The 20,180-nt window shown below is 46.6% G+C and overlaps 3 protein-coding genes across 3 annotated transcripts in view; all 3 read left to right on the top strand.

Moving 5' to 3' along the window:
• The window catches only part of PCSK6 (proprotein convertase subtilisin/kexin type 6), a gene marked incomplete at its 5' end in the record, with an annotated part of 33,257 nt that extends 30,939 nt beyond the window's left edge, over window positions 1-2,318 (top strand). Inside the window, 3 exons of the mRNA XM_082290433.1 lie at window positions 118-247; window positions 1,260-1,372; window positions 1,812-2,318. Of these exons, the coding sequence (XP_082146559.1) occupies window positions 118-247; window positions 1,260-1,372; window positions 1,812-1,909 (341 nt within the window). The 3' untranslated portion in view covers window positions 1,910-2,318. The remainder of the gene's footprint in view (window positions 1-117; window positions 248-1,259; window positions 1,373-1,811) is intronic.
• A 4,550-nt stretch (window positions 2,319-6,868) lies between these two features.
• Window positions 6,869-12,640, top strand: SNRPA1 (small nuclear ribonucleoprotein polypeptide A'). The gene is made up of 9 exons (XM_082291100.1): window positions 6,869-7,070; window positions 7,807-7,954; window positions 8,384-8,462; window positions 8,814-8,860; window positions 9,560-9,662; window positions 10,172-10,251; window positions 11,375-11,450; window positions 11,830-11,923; window positions 12,447-12,640. The coding sequence occupies exons 1-9, from the start codon at window positions 6,989-6,991 to the stop codon at window positions 12,503-12,505; spliced, it is 768 nt and encodes a 255-aa protein (XP_082147226.1). The 5' UTR covers window positions 6,869-6,988; the 3' UTR covers window positions 12,506-12,640.
• A 187-nt stretch (window positions 12,641-12,827) lies between these two features.
• On the top strand, window positions 12,828-18,760 carry SELENOS (selenoprotein S). Its single transcript, XM_082290440.1, has 6 exons — window positions 12,828-12,954; window positions 13,079-13,213; window positions 14,732-14,838; window positions 15,669-15,758; window positions 15,849-15,924; window positions 17,936-18,760. Exons 1-6 carry the CDS (start codon window positions 12,873-12,875, stop codon window positions 18,013-18,015), a joined length of 570 nt encoding a protein of 189 aa, XP_082146566.1. The 5' UTR covers window positions 12,828-12,872; the 3' UTR covers window positions 18,016-18,760.
• The last annotated feature ends 1,420 nt before the right edge of the window (window positions 18,761-20,180 follow it).

The following is a 20,180-nucleotide window of genomic DNA, read 5'->3' as shown; positions in this document are numbered from 1 at the left end:
TTGTGAGCAAGACAGAGCCAAGCTTATGCCCCCCCATCACATGTGGGGCTATGGCCACGCTTGCACTGTCTCCAAAATCACCTAGATGCCATTTTGCCCTTTTCCCTGTCCTCACAGGGCCCGGTGAGGAGGACTGCACCTCTTGCACCCCTGAGGGCCCTGCACCACACTGGCGCTGTGTCCCCGCCTGCCGTGAGGGTTTCTACCCCGCTGACAGCCATGGGCTGCCCAACAAAGTCTGCAAGAGGTATGGAACCAGCAGATCAAAGCCAGGGCCAATGGGGACCACTGCCAGCCATGATAGAATAATGCTGGAAACAGCTCACAGCTTAATGGAAATGAAAATAGGGACGAGGGAGCCAGGGCAGCTGTGGGGCTGGACCCCACACACCCTGGCCCTGTGGATTTCAGAGCAGTGGAGCTGCATGCTCCCCTGCCAGAGCCAGCCAAGGTGTCTTAGGGCTACGGTGAAAGGGGTTCAGCCCCGGCCCCGGGCTCTCTGGAGGAGGTGTGGGAGGAACAGCAATGTTTAGGTAAATATTCCAGCTTTCAATTAAACCTGCTCCGTTCGCCCCGTGGCCATGTTGGAGGAGTGTTCTCCATTCCTTGGCCCAGCACGGGGCTGAGTGTGGGAGACAAGGAGGTGCTGGGAGGCAAAAATTTGCTCCCACTCTCTCCGGAGCTCTGCGCTTTAAGTGGGGAGTGGGAGTGGATTCACCCTCATGAAAGCAAACACCAAAAGCAGGGATTAAAGGTGACTTGGGAACACACAACGCCTTCCCTGCCTGCTGGAGTTTCACTCACCTGCACTCGTTCTTCAGCAGGGAGGAACAAGAGACCAGCATCCCTTCCTAGGGACTTCAGGCACAGTCTCCACAAGCCACTGTCCCCAGGCAGGAGGCACAGCTGCTGGGCTCTTTACACTAAGCAAATGGATGGGAGCAGCACAGGTTCCCTTTGCAGCCCTTTTTCTAGTTGGGATGGCTGGGAGGAGAGGCACACGTCCCAGCGAATCTTCCCAGCAGTCAAGAGCTTTTGCGATGTCTCTAGCTGTCACTGGGCATTGAGCTGGCACCACTGACCCCATTTTCCCAGGGTTTCAATAACTTTTCAAGCTTCAAATTTGCTATTTTCCACATCCTCTGGTTGGTCTGGCTGTTAAGAGTGCCAGCAGATGTCATCTGGCTAACAGCTCATTTTGGGTGGCTGGCCTGAGGTGTTGGTGCTGGTGCTGGCCACAGCAGGGTCTCTGTCCCCAGGTGTGATGACCACTGCTCAGCCTGTGAGGGCTCCAGTGGAAACTGCCTCAGGTGTAAGGAAGGTTACAGCCTCCTCGGTGGCTCCTGTGTGACAAATGAAACCTGTACCAATGGTAAGTGGCAGAACTGCTGGCACGGTACTGCTCCCCTAGTAGCAAAAATGAGAGGTTTGGGGGATTCCCTTCACCATATAAAGCTGAACATGCTGGAGCTCCTGGGCTTGCTGGGGCATGGCTGCAGTGGGCTGGGCTCTGATTGCGGGGGGCAGGTGGCTCACCTGGCATTGCTTCTGGATATCTGCCTGTTGCTCAAACATATCCAAGCATTTGTATTTTGTTATAGCTTAGTCTTGGGGCTAATTCTCCCACTCAATGCAAAGCTCCTTTATTCCTTCATTAAAACCATGTGAAAAATGCCCTTAAAAAGCAACTCCTTTTCAATTCTGTCTCCCCCAACACTGGCACAATTGCAGCGCCTGTTACGTGCAATGTTTGTTTATTTAAAATGTTAATCTGCTCTCATTTTCTCTTGTTCCTCGCCCTGGCCTCCCAGCTGACAAGACTTTCTGTGAGATGGTGAAATCAAACAAGCTCTGTGAAAAGAAGCTGTTTGTGCAGTTCTGCTGTCAGACGTGTCTTATGGCCGGGTAAAGTTCAGCGGCTGCATCCATCCAGGACTTCCACCGACTGCCAGTCCAGTTTTGCCAAATGTTTAGGACAAAAGTTTATTTTTTCAGCTTTGGGAGAGTTTACATGGTGCTGTCAAGCATTCGCTCGTAAGTTTGATAGCTTTAATATCACTGTCAGCGTGTTTCTATAGCAATATGTTAAGCAGAGATTGGAGTGGACCCTGAGTGGTCAAGGCCTGGAAGCAGCAGACAAGTGGTGATATTAACACTCTCAAACACTCCTGGTGAGCAGGGACCAATGCATGATCCATGTACACATGCTTGGTTCTTCGCAGAAATCCTACTGATCTGCCCGCTCTGAGCAGCTGGTGGGAGCCCTTGCCACAAGGGATGCAGGACTTCACACACCTGCAAGGAAAGAGCCATTTCTGGCTCCATTTTTGGTACCCTTTTGTGCCAGGTGACAGCTGATCTAAACCTGCATTGCCAGCGCCGTGCTCTGTACATAGGTAAAACGATGAACCAGGCGGCTCCGGAGCGGGGCCCCACAGCCCACTCTGGCTCTCCTGTTCGGATTCAGTCAGTCACTGCTTCCCTCTGGCCATGGCAATAACTGGAGGTTTGAGGACCAAAGCCAGAGCTGCCCCACGTGGCTCTGCAGGTGTGTCAGCCCAGCAGGGCTTTGCCCTGCAAGTAACTGCAGCCAGGCAAAACCCGTGTGCCTACAAGGAGTCATAGGGTTTTGGGGGCGGTTGTCCACACCGACCAACCTTAACAAGAAATGTATTTCCCTCCTGGAACCGCTTGTACATTGATGATTAATTCAGTTCTGGAATAAGCTAAATCCTTCCTCTAAATGAGATGTTCTCCCAATTAATCTTTCTTGGCATTTTACGTTACGATCCTTCCCCTGTTTCGCTGGGTACACCCCTCTCTCTCAGAAAATCCTCCTGTTCACGGCAGTGATTTTTCTTGGGCATATCCTTCCCAAATGAGACATTCCAGGGATCTGGCCAGGAAACTTAATTCTACAAAACCCTTCCCTGAAACAAACCTTTTCATGCTCTCTCTTAATAGTAAGTCATGTGGTGTTTATATAATTGTGTTTAAAATATCCTTGGCTATGTTGTTTTACAGATTTTTAAAAAATAACTTATACAATCCTTGTTTTTTTTCTCTGTGGACTATTTTTTTATATGGGAGTGGGGTATCTTTTTGTGTCTTATTCCTTCTCCTTTTCTCCTCTCTGACCCTGCAAAGCCACTCTTTGCACCAGATGTATGTAAACAGCCTTTCCTATGCTGCATGTTCTGATTTTCATTGTTAATAGTTTTAACGAGTTAAACCCTTCGCCAGTGAAATTCCCAGTATGAACTGTCACCAGTTCCACATGGAGCTGGGATAATCCCGGCTTGGTTTTGGCTGCAATGACACCTGCCCTGCCTGGGCTTGCCCACAAGAGCTCACCTCAGCCAGGAGAGGATGGGAAAGCCACACCATCTCCAGCCTTCACCTGCCTGGACCAAATCCAAGGAAAGATGGAGCTTTGGTGAACTGATCTTTAAGTTAATAAACTATTGATCTCCCCTGACAAATGAATCTGTGCTTTTTCCAAATTCATGCAGCCTTGACTGGAGGCAGTGCACGTCCTTACTTTGCTGGACAAAGCAGCTCCCCTGGCTGGACCTCCTGATCAGCCCAGAGCACCCGTGGGAGAAATGCTCAGGAACAGATGAGCTACATCTGCAAAAACCTCACTATTGTCAAAAAGGTCTTTTATCTCCAGAAGAAACTCAGATCCTGAATACCTGCCCTGTGCCAGCCTGGGCTGGCATCTCTGGTGCACCCAGGGCCATCTGTCTGGGGTTTGGGGTTGTGCTTGGGCATGACTGCGTGTATTCTCCAGTGTGGGGGATCCTGGATGAGCTGGCAGAAGGGCTTGCTCCCCTTTCCTGCTCATACAAGGAGCATCCTGAGCCCCCCCAGTTTCCCCACTGCAGTTCCCAGTAGCTGGGAACCACAGGGCCACTGTTCCCTGTTGGCTGTCTGGGAAGGAGAGGAGCTGCTGGTGTGGTTAGGGAATGGAGGGAGCTGTGGAGCCCTTTGTTTGTTGTGTTGGTTTTGCAATAACCATGGGCCAAGTGCCCAGGGTAGTGCCTGAGCTTTTTAAGTGGGGAAAAACAAAATAATGCAGTCCTCCCACAAGGGAAGATGCTGTCTCAGAGATGTGCTGCTGTGGGCTTCTCCATTTTGTTGGTCTTCACATTCATCAGATGATAAATGTGAATTAATCACATACTGAGATTTCTTCTCTTGCTACAGGATTTCCCTTTCAGTCTCAGGCCAAACCAGAGGTCAGAACTGGGGTGATACACTCCTGGCTTCTACCCCTTTGGTTGGAAAATACCAAACTTCATTTCTCCTGCTGTGTTAGTCAAAAAACAGGAGCTGCAGATCAGGAGTACTGTGCCAGCATTCCAGTTCTCTGGATCACAGCAGCCTGCCTGTAAATACTGCTCCCTGGTATATTTAGATGTACTGAAATGCTACAAAAAAGGGAAAATGCTTACTCTTACATCTTGACATAACTTAAAATACACACTGGGAAAAGCAATGCAATTTAAGATGACCAGTCCCCAGCAGTCCCAGCTCTATTCTGCTTTCTGCTGCCTTCCAGACTGCCAGGGAGAGAAAAACAAATTCTGCACATTGAATTCATGCAACAACATCAGCTTCCAGCGTTTCCCTCAGAAATCATTCTTGTAAAGTAATAAAATTCAGATTATTTCTCCAAGCTGCTGCAATACTTGCTTGGAGCTATTAAAGTCTGACTCTGGTATGCTCAGAGGATCGAAGTGGCTGTGTCTTCAAGATAAATGCATATTTAGGCAATTTATTAAAGCTCATTTCTCTGTTGTCTCTTGGCACCAAAGCCAAATCTATAATAGCTCTTTTCTGGAAAATCTTAGCGCAGCCTGACTCCTTGTTTGCAGTTTGGCCGTGGGGTTGCAGCCACAACCATCTGCCATTGTGTAGTTGGCAGGTGGGGAACACAGATCTTAAAAATCATTGCTTTGTGTTTCCATTGCAAGGAAAGGGCTGTCGAGAGCTTGTGTGCAGCGTCTGACACCCGGAATCCGTCTGCTCACAATTACAATTCTATTGTGGCTGTAGAGCTGAGGCAAACAGATGTATTGTGCTAAGGGAGACGGGCCCACGTTTTATTTGGCCTTGTCAGAGGCAGGACCTGCTTTCCAGGAGGCTGAAAAGAGTCTCCTTTTAACAACTGCCTGAAATGACCTAAAGTCTCTGTTGTGCTTAACACTGCATGATGCCTGAGTCACGTACAACAGTGCTGCTAATTCTTGGGCTTTTTCTTATGACAGCTCCCTCTTGTTCTTGTTCCCTCCTATGTTATAAAACAAACGCAGCTGTTATAAAAACCTGACTCTGTGCTTTCCCATACAGCTTTGGTGAGGGAGTTTTCACAGCAGGGAGCACAGGAGCTGCCTGGGCCCAGCTGACCCTTCGCAGGGCCAGCTCTGATGCTGCAGTCCTGGGGACTGAGCCAGGCGTCACGCCCAGGGTGATGCCCTTAGAAGCTCCCAAAAGAAAAGCATGAGCCATCCCTGTGCAGTGCCAAGTGTGGCTGCAGTGTTTAGCCTACTATCACATCCTCTGGGTTCACAGAAATGTCATGGCTCACAATAAATATCCTTCCCTCGATAGCAGTGGAGACAGAATTCATCCTTCCTCATCTCACTCTGCGGGCCTTGAAGGCTGGAGAAGGATTTCCCCAGAAGACATGGCTTGGTAACATTCAGCAGGTTTTAGGGTTTGGGGGTAGTCAACTGTGTCCCTTTACGTGTTCCCCTCAGTCCAGTGGTCTTCAGTGTGGTTCACCCAACTGAGCCCTCCCTGGTGGTGCCAGGCAGTGCCCCAGCCTCAGACCCAGGAACCTGGGAGGGGAGTTCCTAGCCAGACACAGCAGCCAGAGCCACCTCAGCTCCCCCAGTGCTACTCCCATCTCCTCCTTGCTGCTCCCCAAACTCCTAAAGCTGGTTAGGGGGATGTAGTGACATTTGGAAACACGTTTTATTTCACAGATAAAGGGTGTGTGTCGTGCCACAGCCTGTGAGGTGTTCCCAGCCCATCACAGCACCTCTGAGACCAGGAATGCACATGGAAGTGACAGAGAAACTGCCCCAAATGCTGCAGGGGGAAGGCGCTTATGGGCAACACAATGTCCAGGAGCAAAGGCTGAGCTGCTGCTGGAGGAGGGAAAGCAGCAAGAGCTGTGGTTGTTGTGGAAGGTGCCCTGACTGTGGAGCAGGAGATGAGCAGCAAGTGCCTGAACACAGCACTGTCCAAAGGGAAGCACCAGTCATGGCGTGAAGTGTGGTCCCGGCCTGCTCTGCCCGGATTTCTGCAGATAAATCTGTACCTGGAAACACCAAAAGGTGGGAGGCAGCCTCTGGGGGCATCTGTGCTGCTTTAGGGCACTGCTGACGGCCAAGCCAAGTCCCTACGGAGCTTGTGATCCATGGCTCACCCAGCTGGCCCCGGAGAGGACGGGAATGCCGGGGATGGGGTGCTGGGGGGGCTCTATCAACCCAGGACGATAGGAATGCCCGGGATGGGGTGTTGGGCGCTGTATCAGCCCGGGAGGAGGGGAATGCCCGGGATGGGGTGTTGGGCGCTGTATCAACCCGGGAGGAGGGGAATGCCCGGGATGGGGTGTTGGGCGCTGTATCAGCCCGGGAGGAGGGGAATGTCCGGGATGGGGTGTTGGGCGCTGTATCAGCCCGGGAGGAGGGGAATGCCCGGGATGGGGTGTTGGGCGCTGTATCAGCCCGGGAGGACGGGAATGCCCGGGATGGGACGCGGCGGGGTGGTCCCAGCCGCTCGCTGTCTCGGTGCTCGGCTGCCCGGCCTGGGCATGCTCGGCGCTCGGCGCGGTGTCCTGCGGCGGTGCGGCGCGGCCTGGCGGGGCCTGGCGCGGCGTTGTGCGGCGTTGTGCGGCGTGCCGCGGTGTTGTGCGGCGTAGCGCGGTGTGTCGCCGTTTATCGCCGTTTGTTGCGGTGTGTCGCGGTGTGTCGCGATGGTGAAGCTCACGGCGGAGCTGATCGAGCAGGCGGCACAGTACACCAATGCCATCCGCGACCGGGAGCTCGACCTGCGCGGTGCGCGGGCCCCGCGGGGCGAGGGGGGCTGTGCTGGGAAGGGGCGGGCGAGCGCAGAGGGCTGAGGCCTCTGTGTGTGGTGGGGCGTGGGGGCCTGTGATGAGGCCTGGGGGTCGTCAGTGATGGGGCCTGGGGGAGGACTATGGCGCTCGGAGGGTCCGTGATGGATCTTGCGGTGGCCGGAGGTGCCGAATCAGAACGGGGAAAGCCGCGGGGAGGTTGTTGGAGGGGGTGCAGTGGCCGGGGGTTGGGGATTGCGGGTGGTTGAACAGGCTCCAGTGGCTGCGGAGCGTGCAGGGGGATGTGAGGGCGTGAATTACAGCGTCGGAGAATGGTTTGGGTTGGAAAGGAACCTTAAGACCATCTCGTTCGAACTAACACGAAGGGGAAATAGGGGGAAATGTGGGAGGAATGTGCTGTGGTGGAGGCGGGATGTGCCCCCAGCACGAGGGATGTCCCAGAAAGGTGGGTTTGGCTAGGAGGACACATACAAGCAGGGGCTTGGGGTTTTGCTGAGGGGGAGGAAGAAGGATTGGAAAAACCGCAGTGGGGTTGTTGGGTTTAAGGGGGAGAGTTTGGTCTGGGAGTGGTGTGGAGGAGAGTCGGGCCAGAGATGTTTTGTCTGAGACTTATCAGCATCCTCAGTCCATCCAGATTTGCCCCCACTCACACTGCTTTGCTTTGTTCTGCTCTGCTGTGGGCACTATCTAATCCCTGCCTTGTACTCTCTCTCCAGGTTATAAAATCCCTGTTATTGAGAACTTGGGTGCCACTCTGGACCAGTTTGATGCAATTGATTTCTCTGACAATGAGATCCGCAAACTGGATGGATTCCCGCTGCTGCGGAGGCTGAAAACTCTCCTGATGAATAACAACAGGATTTGGTAAGGGGCAGAGGAAAATGCTCTTGGGAGAGGGGTGTGTGTCTTTCAGTGCTGGGTAGGTGCAGAGGTGTTTGTTTTAGGCAATAAAATCAGCAGTGAGTATTGTATGGGCCCTCTTTCAGTTTCCTTCCTCATTCAGTTTCTCAGCCAGGACAATGAGGTGCAGAGTTTGGGATTTGGCCAGAATTTTGGATTTCAATAATCAGCCCCATAAAGACAAGAAAACAGAGATACCTGCAAGGCAATGGATTTAAATCTCATATTGCATCTAACATTCTTGCAGTGATTTTAGTCAGCTTTATTAGAAAAGTTTTTTGTGTCAGACTGGGTTGTTCACAGGGAGATCCTCTGTGTTACTGTGTTTCTCTGTATTTCCACCATTACTAATTCCTGCCCTAAATTAAACCTTCGTTTTTTGTTGGTCTTTAGTCGGATTGGTGAGAACTTGGAGCAGGCTCTGCCCAGCCTCACGGAGCTCATTCTTACCAACAACAACATTGCTGAACTGGTAAGTTGTGATGCAGGATAAAGCTAAACAAGCTTAAAATTTGTGGTTTTCATCTCTGTAATTAACCATTTTCCTTACAGTAGTGCCATATCCTTTTGGTAATAGTTGGTTCTTTTTCTTCAGAGTAATAACATAAAGTTTCGGCAGTAGTTAATGGTGTACATGCTTTAATGAACATTTGCATCATGCAGTGAAGCAGCAATCACAAAGCTTAGTGGTTTTCCTATTAAACTAATTACAGTAATTCTAATTAATTTCTAAAATAGATACAAGTTCAGGAACTTTGTTTTCAAATATTTGATTTTTTCACTAAATGAACTTAAAATTTCTTGCTGTGCTCCCTTTACCCAGGGTGAACTGGATCCGTTATCAACTATTAAATCTTTGACTTACCTGAGGTATGTAACCCTAAAAAGAAAAGCTGCTCTTTCTGTGGTGTTTGACCTCTGCTGCTGGCCTGGCCCTTCGCTTTGCTCTGGAATGCTCTGCTTTTTATGAGCTGTGACAGATCCTTTATGTCTAAAAATTGAATTGATAAACAATGTTTCCACTACGCTTCAAAACATCAGGTATTTAATATCTGAGGCTTTACATCAGTGGCAGAGTGTTGGGGCAATGAGACGTAAACTAATACACAAGTGCTGAAGTGAACTTAACCTTTAAAAACCCAAAACCAAAAGGTTTAATCTGTTGATAAAAAGTAGTTTAAAATATGTGTAAACAAGGACTTTTCAATAATACTGCATTTGGTGTGAGGGACAGAAAGAAACGCAGTTTGTTGTGTGATTTTTCAGTTGATCTGTGTCCAGGTAGGAAAAGCGATGGTTCAGTTATTTTTTGTGGGATTATTGGGATTGTTTTGAGGTTGTTTTTTATGTCATCCTTCAGTTAAATCTGCTTAATTGCTAAAGTGCAAGTTTTTACTGTAGTTTCCATAATATCAAAGAACTGTCACTAGGCTTACTTCTTGGTGTTTGTTGTCTGTTACAGCAGAAAGTACATGAATGCATTTCAAGTATATTAATATATTTCAATACAAGTGTATTTTGAAACATTTTGTATTAAGAGCCTCTTTATAACCTTTATTTACTTCACAGTGTTCTAAGGAATCCTGTAACAAATAAGAAACATTACAGATTATATCTAATTCATAAAGTTCCCCAGGTCAGAGTGCTGGATTTTCAAAAAGTGAAGCTCAAAGTAAGTCTGCTTGCTTTTGATGTAGCTTTTTTTTCTTTTTTCATTCCTGAAAATTCATCACTAACAGTGATCTTGTTGCCATAGCTGTAAATTTTATTGGGACTCTGTAAGTGGCTCTACAACCTCTCATTGTTTTCTTTCATGGTTTCATTCTCTTAAGGATATAATCTGTTTAATTATGTTTAATTGAGTTTTACTGCCTTTGTGTAGTGTTACTCTTTTCTGTCCCTCTGGTGTTGGTAGGAGACAGACCTCTAGAGAAAGAAATAAGCAAACACCACAGCTCTCAGCTCTGGGTGGAGATGAGTATGGGAACAGCTCTTAATTTTAAGAGCATGAGGTTGATAAATCTTTGAGTGTTTGGGCAGTTCTGCTTGTTCTTACATCTGGTCTCCATGTATCAATTTCACTGATGAAGATGAGCCAAAGTGTCTTTCTTGGGCAAGACAGAAGCTTTGCAAACTGTGATGTTCTCAAATTAACTTTGTGTGTGTGTGGTATCGCTGTAGGAGCGACAGGAGGCAGAGAAAATGTTCAAGGGCAAACGGGGTGCACAGCTTGCAAAGGATATTGCCAGGAGAGCAAAAACGTAAGATAAAACAAATTTACACTGGCATCCTCCTTCAGAAACACCACTTTCTTTGTGTGCAGTATCAGGCAGAAAACTGAAATGTCAGCTGCTGGCAGGATGCCTCAAAAGCTTTGGGAGCCAGAAGTGCCTTGTCCAAGCACCCCAAATTTTGGATGGTGGTGAATACATCTCAGAAATATTTCTGAAAGAGATAACTTGGTCAGGGTGGATGCATTGAAGTCAATAAGCTGGAAACCTAAAATTTTTTTTTGTTATTTAACTGCAGAGAAGTGGCCATTGTATAATTTGTTTGGTGATTTTTTTTTCCTAGATGATTGGCAACTATTTTTTTCTGTTTTGCCAGGGAATATAAACTGAAATCTGCTGTAATTGGAAGATGAAATGCAGATGAAAATCTTTAGTTAAGCTATTACATTCTATTAGTTTATTTAGTGTAATTCTTAACTGGTATATCATTTGTTTTGTTTAGTCTTTGATCACTATTTGGAAATAAGAAATCAGATCATGTATGGTAGCAGCATTTCCAAATTCATGGTTAAATAGAAAAATGTCTTGAACTTATTTAAAGCTATAATAGATGGATTTGAGCTCTAGTTTGTGAGTGGAAAGGGACTCAGGTCTGTGACAGTTTTAGAATAAGCAGGTGATTTTCCTTAGCAGCAGCAGATACCGGGTTGGTGTTTTTTTTTTTTTTTTGACTGTTGAGATGAATTCCAGTTGAGTGTAGACTTTAATTTAGGCTGTTGTAATCTCATATTAGACAGATGGGAACAGAAACCCATTGTCAGTTACTCTTTATTTGTCCACCCTGCTTTTGTAATGGCAACAGATCAGCTGAGTGTTCAACAACATCCAAATGGAAGAGCTTTTGTCAACTGCCTGATTAATAAAGTTAAGTTCTGCCTCTGAGCAGATGAAAAGGTGGGGGGAAATGGGACAGTGAGGACAAGTTGCTGGTGTTTCTGAAGGAGGCAATTCTTCACTGTATCAGTTTGTTAACAAAGATAAGATACTACACTTGATGGAATGAAATGCTTTCAAACCTAGTTTGGAAGCATTTCAAGTTAAGAGAAGCAGCTGCTCTTCAAAGGTGTAACAGGTCTTTATTTTTCCTTTGAAGCTTCAATCCAGGGGCTGGTCTGCCAACTGACAAAAAGAAAACTGGGCCCTCCCCAGGGGACGTGGAGGCAATTAAGGTAAGTATGTCAGGGGAAAAGTGGTGGAGAAAAGCTGTCATGGATCCAAATTGAACAAATGTTTCCTTTGTGCTGTTCAGACAAATAGATCAGTGTGTCCTGACTTTGGCTTAGGTTGTTTTTCTGTAATTTTTCTTCAGACCTACCTGTATTTTGAAAACTTAAGTGAAATGTTAACCTGAGCTTAGAGTTCTCCCAGGATTGTGTAATAAGGAGGGAAGTAATCATTTGTCATTTGTAGAATTTTCTAGAACTAGAATTTAGTAGAACTTTCATAGGTGTTTGGTGTCACGTAAGTGGAAGAAATCTGGGTTTTGTGTTTATTCTAAGCAGACTGATAGAGGGTATGTGAGGATTCACTGAGTTCTCTGTTTCTCAGACTGCCATAGCAAACGCCACAACCTTGGCTGAGGTGGAGCGGCTGAAGGGTTTGCTGCAGGCTGGACAGATCCCCGGCAGAGAGCGGAAATCAGGTCACTCTCCACTTGTATTACTCTTCTTTCCCAAACAGAATCCACCTCTCTCCCTTGCTTCCTGATGCTTTATGTGATCTCCATAGAGAGTTATGTAGAAAAAGTGTGACTTTGTCATGTGTGGAACACATCCCTGGCTCTGTATGATCTGCCTAGCCTTGGGCGCAGCTCAGGGCTTTCACCTACACTCCCTCCAGAGCAAGGTGCCAAACAAGGTGCTTTGCAGTATTGGATGACTCCAAACGTCATCCCAGTTATTTAAAGAAATGAGATGAATTACAGAGTCCCTCTGGACTGGTGCTGAGCATCAGTGCCTCGGGTGTGGGTACAGCAGTGAGTGTGGGAGCTCTGCAGAGATGAGTCTCAGCTGCAGGCTGGCCATAGCACCAGTTTTCTGTACATCGGGGTTACCTGGATTTTCCTTTCTGTAGAGTTTTATTATAATTACTACTCCTCTGCAGAGGGGTGGGAAAAGAAGAGTAACGTCAGCAGCAGCTGCCCTAAAACTGACGTGTCCTTTCAGGCCCATCGGAGGACGGCGAAGAAGAAATGGAAGAGGACACAGTGCCAAACGGATCGTAGCCCGGGCCCTGTCACGCTCCAGTCCTGCTCAGGAGCCCTTTCCTGTCCCGTGCCGTGCCGGTGTTCCCGGCGGGGCCCCGTGGCCCCCGTCCTCGTGCATTTCGTTGTTCAATAAACGAGCGATCCCTTTTTTTCCCGGTGCTGCCGCGTCCCCTTCCCGGCCGGCAGCGGGGCGGGGGGCGGGACTGGAAGGGCTCCTTCTGCCCTGATTGGCTGCCTTGCGCCTGCCCCTCTTCTCTCATTGGCCGGCGCAGCCGCGCGTCACCCCGGGCGCTCTGCCGACGGCGGCGCGGTGCTTCCTGGCGGCGGCGGACGGGGCGGTGATTGGTGGAGCGGGGCGGGCCCGGACGTGAGGCCGCGGCGGGCGATGGAGATCGGGGGCGGCGGTCCCGCGGCGGGGCCTGGGCCGGCGCTGGGCCGGGGCGGCCTGGAGGCCCTGCAGCACACGGGTGAGGGGCCGGGGGCGAGGGCGGAGGGCGGCGGGGCCGAGGCGCGGAGCCGGGGCCGCTCCCCTGCCCGGGTGGGCCCCTTGTCGTGCGGCCCGCGCTCACCTCCGGCCTGTCCCCGTCGCAGTGGGCTCGGTGCTGTCCAGCTATGGCTGGTACATCCTCCTGGCCGCCGTCGCCGTGTATGTCCTCGTGCAGAAGGTGTCCCGCGGCCTGGCGGCGCGGCCGAGCGGCCGGCCCGGAGCAGCTGAGGCGGCGGAGGGTGAGTACAGGAAGCCCCGCGCCCTCTCCAGAGCCGGTGCTTGTGTCCCTCCGGGTTCCCGCTGGCGCTCCGCGGGTCTGGCGGGATGGCTGAGAGCCGCTCGTGTCTGCAGAGGGGTTTGGAGTTGGTAACGGCCCAAAAGAGATCCGGTTCTGAGGGGTTTTAATGGAGAGTGATGCTCGGGATACCTGTTCAGCCCTCAGATCCTGAGACTGAAGAGATCACCGGGAAAGGCTGGACCAGGGGAAGTGTTTTTGAAAGGTTCTGAAGGAAGAGCTTCGTCCCAAAGGAACATGTTTGGGAATGAAGGAGCGGGACATCACAGAACAAGGGAATAGCTGCTCTTTGGTGGTGCAGGAGCTGAGGGGATGGAGGCTAAAATCACTTGTGGTCAGTTACCAAATAACTTTTAGACTTATCAAAGAAAACCAAAACGCCCAAATCTAAATCCTGGGGGAAATACTTCTTTAAATAATCTTTTTTAAAATTAATATTCATCATCTTCTTCCAGTTATTCCTTCCCGGTTCCTGCTCTGGCAGGACTGTGTGCATTTGGGGTGTGACAGTCTGTGTTATCTTTGGGAGTGTGGCACAGGTTGTAAATTGCACACAGTCATGATCCTGCTGAAAAGCACAGGCTGTGCTCATGGATCTGCCAAATCCATGAGTGCTTGGCACTGATCCCTTGGGCACATTGGAATGACAGGATGTGGGGCCCCAGAAAAATCTTTTTTGCCTACCCTTATCCTTCTGCTGTTCTTTTGTGATGATAATTAAATGGCAATTTATTTGCCCAAATTGCCTGTAAAATGATGTTACTGAAAGTACTGACATTTCTTTTTCATATTCATCATTGCATGGTGGCAAACAAATATGGAGATGCTTCAGCTTCTGGAAGGAAACAGAGCAACATTTGCTTTTTTTTGGAGTATAATTTTTCTTTTGACCTTCAAAGGCCACTCATGAAGAGCAGTGGTGACTCAGTGTGGATTTTCTGAGACCTGCAGGTGTCTCTTGAGATGTGTGTCATGTTTGTAAGTGGTTTCTCTGCTGATGGAGGGTGTTAAATCCACTGCTGCACTGACACCAGCAGGACCCATTGCCAGAAGGAGTAGGAGTGAATGTGGGCTGCTTGCCTCATCCTTCTGCGTAAAAGCAGTGCTCTGGGTAAAAACGGTCCCTACGAAGCCTGGGTGGTATTTCTGAATTTTTTTGTATCAAGTAACTTCTTCAGAAATAGAAGGAAGTGTCCTTGAAGTGTGAGGTTTAAATTTTATGGTTAGTTACACTTGTGTCCTTATTAAAATCCTGTTAATTGCTCCAAAATATTAAAACATGATGAAGTTTAATTCAGCATATAAATTTCTATAAAAGATTAGCTGGAAACTGAACTTGAAATGTGATTTTCCGCAAAGCCGCTGTGGGGAGAGATGTGAGCCTTTCTTTATTACAGTTCTTTGAGGAGACCATCTAGAATTTACTTTGAGTAGCTTTGCAAACTCTTTCCCGATTTCCTAGAACCTGATGTGGTGGTAAGAAGGCAGGAAGCTTTGGCAGCAGCTCGCCTCAGGATGCAAGAGGAGTTGAATGCACAAGCAGAAAGATACAAAGAAAAGCAAAGACAGGTAACCAGAGAGCATTTCTTACTTTAACTCATACATTTGTCATCAAGCACTTTGCTGCTGTAAAAGAGAGCAGGAAATTGCAATTGTGTGCCAGGGTCACTGTGGGCCTGGTGTTCATTTTTTCACAGGTAAATCTGTACCTGCAGGAGCTTGGTTTTGTGTGCAGTGAATGGCTGGAGGGCTTTTGCTGGCATTTAAGTTAACTGTACCAGTGCATATGTGTGTTTTCTGCTCTTAATGGCAAATAAAAGTGTTAAAAATGTAGCTTAGCATTGCTGCAATTTAAGGGCCTGAATTACAGCTTGAGATAACAAGGAATAGCAAATTGCTGTGAGGGGCAGTGCAGAAAATGGGTGTGATTAGCATAGAAGTAACACTGATCATCATCCCGCCTCTGGTTTTGCTTTTGCAGTCAGACACTCAGACCTCAGTTTATAGCTGATGCCTCAAGTAATATTGGCAGTTAAAAACAAAGGAGAAGTCCTTTCTTCTATATAACCCCACGTTGTACATTAAATTACTGTCATATGGAATATTCTTTACTTAGTACTTTTTATAGACTCAGGGTTTAAACTTGCCACTTGGTTCTGTTTTAATTTAAAAATGTTTTAAACCATCAAGTGGCCAAAAGAAGCTGCAGACTCAGTCTGTACATCCTGAGGAGGGGAGGAGATGTGGATGTAGAAAAAGAAGAAATTTTTCTATAATCTCAGAGATACTGCATCAGATAAAGATAGTTTGATGAGTCTGCTGTAGCTGTTTCTGGGGATTCTGTTAGTTCTGAAATCTTAGTTTTAAGACCAAGTCTCTATCCTGGATTTGCTCTGTAGCTCGAAGAAGAGAAGCGAAGGCAGAAGATCGCAATGTGGGAGAGTATGCAAGAAGGAAAAAGCTACAAAGGAAACCTGAAACTGAATCAGGTAACAACCATGTTAATCAGGTCACAGTTGTGTTTGTGTGATTAAGGGAGCTGAAATTCATATTGAGTAACTTTTTGCTTTTCTGAACAGCAAGAAGTAGAACCTGGTGCCTCTGCCTCAACAGTCCCAAAATCTAAACCAAACAAAAAGCCTTTGAGAGGAGGTGGTGAGTATGGAATCCTTCAGACACTCTGAGCTTGGAACAGGTTATTTATCCAGCTGTATCTGTAGTCTCTGTACATACTTTTTGTCTTTTTCAAGGAGGAAACAAAATGTTCCTTACAAACAAGCTCTGTATCTCCGATCAGCTGGTGTGCTCTGCCCTTTGGGCAAAAGCTGGCAGGAAGTTTTGGGAGTGCTTTTCCCTGGGAAAAAGAATGTGTCAGGTTTTTTGTGACTATGCTTTGGCATAATTTACTGAGATTTTTGTCACTCAAAATTACAGATTCTTACAATATTTCTGGGATCTGTCCCCTGTTATTGTATAAATTCAATAATTTAATATCTGATCTGCCTTTAAAGCACCTGTAGTACTAAATGCAGGAAGAGGGTATTTTACTTTGTATTATGTAGATGAAGAAGATGAAAGACATCATTATGTAAAATGTGACCTTATTTATCATATATCACAATGCTGACCTATTGAATATATAAATCCTGTAGATGTATAAACTCTTATCAACTCTCACAAAGCACCAGAAGGTCTCACCATTAACTCACTGTCACCTGCTGGAATCATCTTGATGCATGCAGTGCTTTCTATGGTCTCACATTGCTCACGTCAGGCTCACTGCTGCATATTAGCCTTGCAGCCAGTCTGCTGCTTCTCTTCTCAGTCCATCAGCCCTTGCCATACCTGGAAGTGCTAATTTGGGTATATTTTAATGACAATTTTCTGTAGTGGAGTGGATCATCTAGACAGCCTCAATCATATGAGGCTGAAAGGGGGGTCCACTTAGGGTGCAGTGCTGAGTAAGTCACTTGATTAAATGTATGAAACCTGTGGATTCTTGATTAAACATATTAAACCTCAGTAACAGTGCAGTGCTGGAGTTCTGCTTTGAGTATTTTTCCTGACATTTGAAGGAATCAAGTGACTGATTCATCTTAGGTTGTTTAATACGAGGGCAGTGTGATGTCTGATGCTGTCAGGTACCTTTGAAAGCTGTGTCATAGGATATTGACCTCCCTGGGGGATGAGAAATGCAGGGGTCAGCTGTGCTGAGAACCAGGATCAGGGCAGCTGGGTTGGGACACCTTTCCAGCTGCTACCTGTCCTAGTTTAATCCTCAGCAAAGTCAGTCAGTTAAGTAACCAGTTAGAGAATTAGAGGTCTTGGATCTTCTCATGAGGTACATCAGCATGAAGTGAAAGAACCATCTGTGCTGCTCAGCTGCTCAATTAAGCTAGAAAGCAAAACTTGGCTGGTGTGAGAAAAACAAATTTCAAAGATGAAGGTGATGCTGGAAGTTTCAGTGTAACAGATTGCTTTGAACCCTTCCCACTCCCCCCCCAGTTAGCAGTACTGCTAGGATTAGGGTTCTTTGGTTTGTGCAGAACAAATTGAAGATGTTTGCCAAATTGTAACTTTCTGAGTGTGTTCTCCTGACATGAAGTTTCCTATGGTTACAGCATTAGGATGTTCAACTAAAGTGTATTTGCCTTAGTGCCTGTGCTTGCCTTTTGAAATGCTCTAAAAAAATACTTTGCAGTATTAATGAATGGATTTACCTTTTGACCTTCAGAGTATTCCTTACAGGACTGGAATAAGGGATTATTTTAAGTCCCTGACTGTTAGGGCTCTTGGAGAACAGATACACTCTTACAGAGTTTACTGTAAGAGCTGCTGTTGCTGCTCTGTTGATCCTGCAGAGCAGCACTGCAGGTTTAGTGCAGACTTAGAATAATTAAATGGCAATTCATTTCAATTTCATTTAATCCAAATTGATCAAATTAAAACACAAGTGTTTTGCAATGGCTTTCACTGTTAGCACTAGAAAAAGAAACCCTCTCAAGTCTGGATATTTTCTCTGCTTTCATTTTCCTTAAAATGCTGCCTGTGTAAAGTATGAACAAGATGTAAATAATTGTGAGATCTGTTTTTGGTGTTCCTGTGCATTGGTGAAGGGCTGTGGAGGATGAATATTAATACAGTGGATTTCTCCTCTGTGTTCTAGGCTATAACCCACTGTCTGGAGAAGGAGGTGGGACGTGCTCCTGGAGACCTGGCCGGCGAGGCCCGACAGCAGGTGGATGAGGCTAACCTCCCTAGTGTCCCCTGGCACTAGCAGGCTTGATCTTACCCCTTGTCTAACTGCCTGCAGCTGGCCTGTCACAGGGACTGCTTTGGGGCTGGTTTTGTGCACTTGTTAACTTAAAACAGTTTTTTGTTTGTTAGATTTACACTGTTTCCAAATTGCAACACATTGGCTGATCCTCCGCCAGAAAAATACCTGATCCTGTTAAGAGAGGGTGAAGAGAGAAGCAATTTCAGTATAATCAGTTAATTTTCACTCCTCTCTAGAGAGGGACCATAGTCTCCAACCAAGGTGAATCACCTGGGATTGTGAGATCTGGGCTCTCTGGCAAATTTAGTTATCTGTGCTCACTTTACCTCTTTAAGATGAGGATATTTACCATCCTCAGATGTGTTACCAGATTGACTGTCTTTGGCTGGAAGGTAACTTAAAGAGGAAGGATATTATCATTGGCAGACACCTTGAATTTAGGCAGAGGGACTTCCAGAAAAAGCACTATGACAAATGCCACAGATTTGCACCAAAGGCCAGTTATTGCAGATGAGTCTCTGTGACAAGCCAGCTTGAATGATGTTTTCCTTATAAATGGTAAACAAACCAGTGAGGATTACTGATGCTAGACAGCAGACAGGGGGGTTCTTGCTATTCCTTTTCTTTTTTTCTTTTTTTTTTCTTTTTAATTTCAACTGCTTTGTAAAAACAAGACACTATTAATATTAAATATAATTGCAAACAAATCATAAATTAGTATTCACAATTTTGTGGTTTTCTACAGCATCTTTTTATAGAAGTCATTTGTTCTAGTGCAATAAATGTGTATAAAGCAAGGTGGGAGATGAAGTGACCCTCCTCCTGCAGCTTGTGCAGCACCAAAGGTGAGGCTGGTGTGTGCTGAGAGCTCTGGCCAGAGAAAGTGTCACACTGGCAAATAAGGGGCTGCAAGGAATAGGTGTGTGGTCTTCATCCTTCTGGTGTATATCCAGCACTGAGGACAGAAAACAGAACTGATAATCATAACCAAACTTTTCAAGCATCCCTTCCCCTTGATTTTCTCTCTAAAATGCAACAGACAAAAAAATCCAGGTTGTCTTTGGAAAAGAGTGAAATAATTCCTGTCTGCCTAGGACAAGTGTCCCTGTGTCCAGTTGCTGTTACTGAGCTGGTCTGTGGGCACTGGGGTAGGGAGCAGTGGTTCCTTAGAGCTTAGGGCTGCTTGAGCACTTGTTTCTGAATATTTACCCTTGGAATACTTGTGCTCATCAATAGATATGAGTGCCAACTTTGAACACACTGTTTATACGCATATAGATATTTCTCTTGACTAGAAATGCAACAGGAGCGTGTTACTAGTGAGTTTTAAAGTTGGTAATGAAATCGAAAGGCCAAGAATCTTTTGTTTTAGACACAACAAAGTGCTTGGTTAAGTGTGTGTAGAAGGTGAAGTGAAGCTGTTGATGTTCTTATGGAAATTAATTTTCATTCCCTGGCTTCTGTCCATTTTGGTATGTAAACTTAAATTTCCATTGTAACAGAGGCCAGTGTATGTAACTTCAGGTTTTAATCTTTACCAAGGAAAAAAAAAATAGCGGTGGGGATGGATATTTTCAAGATCTGAAGAGTCTTCCTCAGGAAAGAGGACAAAGTTGGAATGCCTTAGGGAACATCTTCCCCCTCATGTTGGGGAAACAGGCAACAGACTGAGGTGTTGTCTTCAGAAAAACAAGTGGGGGAGGCTGTTGTCTTAAAGAAGCAGAAATCCTTGTGTTGATAAAATGGTCAGGGATGGGTTTATTTAATTCAGTAAAAACACTTGCAAAATAAATAAGCAGGTCTTAACTGAGCATATGCTAATCTTTCTCTGTGTCTCAAGAGTTGCTTCTGGCTAGGACTAGGGATATGGCTTTTTGCCTAATTCTAAGGTTTAGTAAGACGTATCCAGTGAAAACGAAATGATGTATGTATTTCTGGAAGCTTCAACCTTATTTCTCAATTTTTAATTTTTTTCTTTATTTTAATCATCAAGTGCATTAATTTTTCTTGGTCAGACACTTCTAAGCTATTGAACAGGTTGGGAGGATGAACCTCAGTTCATAAAACTTTTCTTTTGGCTCACAACCTGCACAAGATGGAAGGGTTTTTCCTCTGACTTCAAATGGAAAGCTCT

This window comes from Coloeus monedula, assembly GCF_965178545.1.
Source record: "Coloeus monedula genome assembly, chromosome: 14".
Lineage (NCBI taxonomy): Eukaryota > Metazoa > Chordata > Aves > Passeriformes > Corvidae > Coloeus > Coloeus monedula.
This window is presented reverse-complemented; position numbering and strand designations above follow the sequence as displayed.